Genomic DNA, 6,758 nt, shown 5'->3' with positions numbered 1-6,758 from the left:
ATTTTAAGGTGATATAGTTACACATTACTACATGTACGTACTATAGTAACAACAGTAAATTTAGCATAATAAGTAACTAACCCTAAACCAAAACCCTAACACTGCCTATAACTCTAAGTACATAGTTAATTAATTTTACTCAGTAGTACCTATTTAAGTAAGTACAATGTGACTATGCCACCTTAAAATAAAGTAACTTTTTTCTTTTGATTTTAGCATGAAATATTCCCCAGAAGTGTCAACCCTTCACTGTGCCTTTTGACTTCCCAGACTTGAAGCAATGAAACGACACATGATAAAGGCTATCTCAGGATCCCTGTACAGTAAATCTGAGTTTTCTCCTGCTGTGAGTGTAGAACTTTTTCTTGTTATCTCTTTAAGCGACTGCATCGGTTGAAATCATGAGCGCTGTGATCTACTCACCCTCCAGCTGGTCCTTAGTGATCACAATCTCTCTCCCGCGCTCCACCTTCACCACTGAAGAAGAGAGAGATGAGGAGGAGATCAGAGATAAAGTAAACACATGATCTGCACATTTAGACGTTCTTACCCGTAGTCCTGCTGGGCTCCAGGGGGTCAGAGGTCATGATGGGGTCAGTGGGTTTAGACGGGCGTCCCACTCCTGCCTGGTTGACTGCGCACACTCGGAACTGGTACATTGTGTTTTCCTTCAGTCCCATTACGGGATACTGACACTCCCTTTGGATGACATCATTACAGCGCTCCCACTTCCCAACACCGATGTCACACCTGCATGAAAGAAATGTGCATGTGAGCATGTCAAAAAATCAATTTATGAACTTTGCAGCTTTATTAGTAATGGCTGTTGCCATGGAAATCAATCAGAACACCTTAGCAATCATTTAGCAACGGCATAGGAACAACCCATGAAAACCTTAGAGCCTCAGAACACCTTAGTATCCACGTAGCAACACCCTTGCAACCACACAAAACACCCTAGTAACAGCATGGCAATGCATTAAAACCACTCAGAACTTTGCATCCATCTAGTAAGCACTCAGAACACCCTAGTAACAGCATGGCAATGCATTAAAACCACTCAGAACTTTGCATCCATCTAGTAAGCACTCAGAACACCCTAGCAACAGCAATGCATAAAAAACGATCAGAACTTTGCAATCCCCTAGCAACACCCTCACCCTCACCACAACCAGTCAGAGAACATAGCTTAAGGCTGATTTATACTTCTGCGTCAGAGCTACGCTTCTGTAGGCTCCACCCGAGGGAGGAGGTTCTCCCCCAGACCAATCACAGCGCTTCCGGTAGAATGGACGCGTTGTTAAATTTTTGGAGAGGTGCACAAGGGTACGTGTGCTACACACAGCCTACGACGTAGGTACGGCGTGAGTTTGCCGCAGAAGTATAAATTGGGCTTTAGTAACAGCATAGCAATGCACTAAAGTCACTAAGAACTGTGCATCCCCCTAGCAACACACTAGCAACCACTCAGAACACCCTAGCAACAGAATATCAATGCATTAAAAATAACTCATAACTTTCCATCCCCCCTAGCAACCACTCAGAACCCCCTCGCAACAGCAATACATAAAAAACTCTGAACTTTTCAATCCCTTAGCAATGCCCTAGTAACCACTCAGAACCCCTTAGCAACAGCGAATTCAATGCATTAAAAACCACTTTGCATCTACCTAGCAACACCCTGGTAAGCAATCAGAACACCCTAGAAACAGAATAGAAATGCATTAAAAATAACTCAGAATTTGCACCACTCTAAGCAACCACTCAAACACCCTAGCAACAGCAATGGATAAAAAACAATCGGAATTTTACAATCCCATAGCAACTCCCTAGTAACAGCATAGCAATGCATTAAAACCACCCAGCACTTTGTATCCCCTAACAACACCATAGTAACCACTCAGAACACCCTAGCAACAGGACTGAAGTGTGTTAAAAAACACTACGAACTTTGCATCCCCCTAATAACACCCTAGCAACCACTCAGAACACTCTCTAACTCAAAGCAATTAAACCAATTACTAAGACATTGTGAAATGCAGTAAAACATTGGTGGTCTCAGGCTTTTTGGACCCCATCAGCAGTCATAATAACATACAATTATCTATAACAACTAAACAAAAACCGGCAGAACACTGTAGAGTAAATCAGCATGTTGCTAGGAGACAGGAAAGTTAGGCACTTGTACTCTCTCCTTTTTCAAGTTTTATCCCTAAAGAAACAGCTAGAAGCTGCTCTGATCTCTCTGAAGACGAGCAGAAGAAGATCATGGATCATGCTTCACCTCTCTATGAAGTAACCCTGAACAGCAGCAGCTCCGTCTGCACTGGGAGGCATCCACGAGAGGAAGACATAATCTCGGTTCACATCAGAGCTCTCCAGCTGTAGAGGAGAACCAGGAGCACCGACCACAACTGCGGATCCATCTACACACACAGAGAGAGGAGGACGAGAAATCACACATGACATCAGTTTAATAACTTCTCCTAGAGTGCATTAAGCTTGAGATAAGACACTTTTCAGAGACAATGTCTCAAACTGCACTCGGATTTGTCAAGATACCAAAGTTTGCTACCAGAAGTCTGAGATCTCAGTACGAACTCATCAAACTCTTCCAAGATCAATGCATCAATGCATCTCATTCATCAGTGTTATTTTGGTATTATTTATATTATTAGTGCTGTCAAATCGATTCATCGCGATTAATTGCATCTAACATAAATATTTGTGAATATATATGTGTGTATATATACAGTATACACGCACGCACGCACACACACACACTTTATTATTCAATGACCAAAACCTTTTTTTATAGTTTTAGTTAACAATAATAAAACTGTCATTAGTGTCTATTTTTATTTTATTTCATTTTTTTGTATTTTATGTCTATTTTTATTTTTTTATAAAAAAAAAAGTGAGAACTCCCTGAACTATCGAGTGCAACGGGTTCCAGAAGTAAAAACTCCATTCATTTTCTCCATAGGGAAATAGATTTTTAACGATAACTTAAAAATCTTTAAAGACAGTCTTACTGTGAGCTACGAGGTTGTTAATCGATGGTATTTACTTCAGATGAAGCCGTCAGCCCGCATTATTTCAACTTAGTTTTGAAATAATTGTTTAACAGAGGAATTTGTGGTGAAAAAACTACATTACCCATGATGCTGTACAGAAAATTCCACCAATCAGAGAGTTGAAACAAGCAAAGTGCTCCAAAATCAGCCCGTTCTCATCCCCAAGTCGTCATATACTGACGCTTTCAAAAATGCTTCAATATCTGACGCTCAAAGCACCCTTTAGCGTCCATATGAGACGCATAACCCTACCACAGACCTAAACCTACCCATAAACGAAGCGTCTCATATTGACGCTAAGGGTGCTTTGAGCGTCAGATATTGAAGCTTGTTTGAAAGTGACGCTTTGGGGTGAGAATGTGTTGCCAAAATAGCTCTTTAGCTCCGGCCACCTCCATGAAGCATTGCGAATGACATTGAGTCAGTCTCTCTAAGCTCTCAAAAGAATTAAATATTTCAATATATATGCATATTTTGCATTAAATTTAAAATGTGTAGTGTTATATTTATCGATCATTTTTAATTCTTCATGGGATTGTAGTTCTTTCCCTCATTAAAGAAGTTAAGTTCACAGTCTTGTACCTTTGTAATTTTGTCTGATTTTCAAATACTTTTTTGCTTCAAATCAAAGTTTGCAATGTTATGATTCACCCTGTAGCTGATTGGCTTGTCTCATGTCTTATCATTATAAGTATAATGTCTTTGAATTAAGTTAAATTGACTTCAGTAAGTTTCTTAGAAGAGGACGGCTGCAGGGTTTCTCTTGCTCTTATTTGTTTAATGGCCAAAAACCAGGATGAAGCAGACTCATAACAGTAACCTCCGGCTCCTTCCTGTTACCTGGCAGATTTGTAATGCAAATTTTTCCTCTGAGATTAAGCGAGGATGTGGAGTGAAGCTCGCTTTCTAATTACTACACTGCAGGCTTACGGAGTGGCCCAATTCCTTTAATGAGACAGGAAATTCAATTCCCGTTCTCTTCTTGATTTTAAGGACTTACGCTGACAGGGGAACTCTGCTCGGGAAAGAACATCATGGATTCACGAGAATTATGTCTCTGATGAGTTCAAGTTTTACATTTCTTAATTAGGACAGACAGGAGGCAATTCTAACACACACATTTTTTTTAATCACAGATAATCTGGAGAGATGACACGCAAAAAAAACACACACACACTGCACGATTCTGGATAAATTGAGAATCACGATTTTTTTGTTTCAAATAGAGATCTCGATTTTAAGATTCTGAACAGACAACTAAATAAAATAGCATGTACATTACTAGAGGTTCTGTCAAAATATTAATAGCTGCAATTTATTTTATTTTATTAAATGTTAATTAATAGAATTATTTTTTTTTTTTTAATGAATATTCGACTCACTCAAATTGGCGTTTTAGCTTGCATTGAATCAGCATTTTTGAACGATTCTCTTGAATGAATGATTCATTGACTCACTCATAAAGACTTCACTTGTTTCATTACTGGATGAATCAGCATTTTTGAAAGATTCTCTTGAATTAATGATTCAATGACTCACTCATAAACATTTCACTTGTTTCATTACTGGATGAATCAGCATTTTTAACGATTCTCTTGAATTGATGATTCAATGATTCACTCATAAAGATATCACTTGTTTCATTACTGAACAAATCAGCGTTTTTGAACGATTCTCTTGAATGAATGATTCATTGACTCACTCATAAAGACTTCACTTGTTTCATTACTGAACAAATCAGCGTTTTTAAACGATTCTCATGAATGAACGATTTAATGACTCACTCATAAAGACTTCAGTTGTTTCATTACTGGATGAATCAGCATTTTTGAAAGATTCTCTTGAATTAATGATTCAATGACTCACTCATAAACATTTCACTTGTTTCATTACTGGATGAATCAGCATTTTTAACGATTCTCTTGAATTGATGATTCAATGATTCACTCAAAGATTTCACTTGTTTCATTACTGAACAAATCAGCATTTTTAAACGATTCTCATGAATGAACGATTTAATGACTCACTCATAAAGACTTCACTTGTTTCATTACGGGATAAATCAGCTTTTTTGAATGATTCTCTTGAATTAATGATTCAATGACAAATTGACATTTTTAATGGTCACTTGCCGCCAGCTACTGGTGTAACGATGTAATAATACAATCGTTATTTGAAGCGTCAAGTTACTTTCAAGGAATTTTAGGAATAAGATCGCGTGGATGTTTGATTCGAGATCGCGAACTTAGCTCTAAGTCGAGCTCTTTCTCGCTCCGCCTGAGAGCAAAAGACAAACAAAACTGATTTTGTGATGTGAAAGTGATTTTTGATTGTAAATACTAGTTTGTAGCACTAGTTATGAAATAAAATCGCAATACGCTTTAAGGTGACGGATACAGTTTTTACCAGCTTTTTACTTTTAAATCAACATTCGGTAACACTTTATTTTACAGTGTCCTTGTTACATATGTTACATGTACTTACCATAGAAATAACAGTAAATTATGCATAATTACATGCAATTAACCCACAACCAAATCCTAATCCTACCCTAACCCTATAGTAAGTACAAGTAGTTGCTTAATATTACTCAGTACTTAAATATATAATTACACTGGAACAATGACACTTCAAAATAACCCACCATTCTAATGATTTGCAGGATCTGACCTTTGACATAGACGAAGGCGCTGTGCTCGACGGACCCGTCCCAGGTGCGCAGGCGGACGGTGTACAGGCCCTCGTGTTCCTTGTGCACACGCTTCAGGCTGAGACTGGCAGATCGCAGGCCCGTCTGCAGCTCCACGCGACTCGACTCACGCACGACCACCCCTGATCACACAGGAATCACTTTCAACAAAAGCATCAGCTAAAAGTACATTGTTCATTGGATAACAGGTTAAAATGCCTGAATGTCTTTGCATTGGATATGGAATACCAAGTGAAGTGTCTCACCGTCTCTGTACCAGGTCACGTCTTGTTGGAACGGCAGTAAAGCTGAGGTGAAGCTGCACTGCAGAAGCAAGCTTTCACCCTCTTTCACAAATGTTGGAGGAAAGGTTGAGTCCAGCTGAGCATCCGGCTCTGGAACTGGGACTATAGGATGAGAAAAAACAGGAAAAGAGGGAGTATGTCGAGCGCGTGAACGCAATGGCCAACCAGAGGTGTTTAAGAACCCGCTCAACAGTGCTCAAAATGCTAGTATCGTCACATTTTTTAAATTTCAGTACTGACTTGGTACCGAAATCACTTTTGACAACACAATTTACAGCAGGGTTTCTCAAACTCGGTCCTGGAGGGCCACTGTCCTGCACAGTTTAGTTCTGACCCTGATCAAACACACCTGAGCAAGCTAATCAATGTCTTCAGGATCACTAGAAACTCACAGCTAAGTGTGTTTGATCAGGGTCGGAACTAAAATGTGCAGGACAGTGGCCGAGTTTGAGAAACCCTGATTTACAGCATCAGAAAATCAAACTATCGGTATTAGTATCGGTATCGGCAGATATCATCCTGAATAATCGGCTATCGGTATCTGCGTTGAATCCTTTGCCTTGAATTTCCAACCAGATCTCACGGCAATTCGGTCATTTTCCTCAGCTCTGGCAAAGACAAGTTTCAAATCAGTGCTTCTCCCGGGAGAATAGCGCTAAATTAATCCCCTAGTTTAGCGCCATCTAC

At 39.3% G+C, this 6,758-nt stretch overlaps 1 protein-coding gene across 1 annotated transcript in view; it reads right to left on the bottom strand.

Annotated features, from left to right (window-relative positions):
• The window catches only part of myom3 (myomesin 3), a 70,862-nt gene that overhangs the window by 40,486 nt on the left and 23,618 nt on the right, over positions 1-6,758 (bottom strand). Inside the window, exons 9-13 of the mRNA XM_079894650.1 lie at positions 6,033-6,173; positions 5,748-5,909; positions 2,285-2,426; positions 551-750; positions 424-477 (exon numbers count right to left, since the gene is read on the bottom strand). Coding sequence (XP_079750776.1) covers positions 424-477; positions 551-750; positions 2,285-2,426; positions 5,748-5,909; positions 6,033-6,173 — 699 coding nt within the window. The remainder of the gene's footprint in view (positions 1-423; positions 478-550; positions 751-2,284; positions 2,427-5,747; positions 5,910-6,032; positions 6,174-6,758) is intronic.

This window comes from Squalius cephalus (assembly GCF_949319135.1).
Source record: "Squalius cephalus genome assembly, chromosome: 15".
Taxonomy (NCBI): Eukaryota; Metazoa; Chordata; class Actinopteri; order Cypriniformes; family Leuciscidae; genus Squalius; species Squalius cephalus.
Note: the sequence above shows the minus strand (reverse complement) of the source record. Positions and strands in the feature narration are given on the sequence as shown.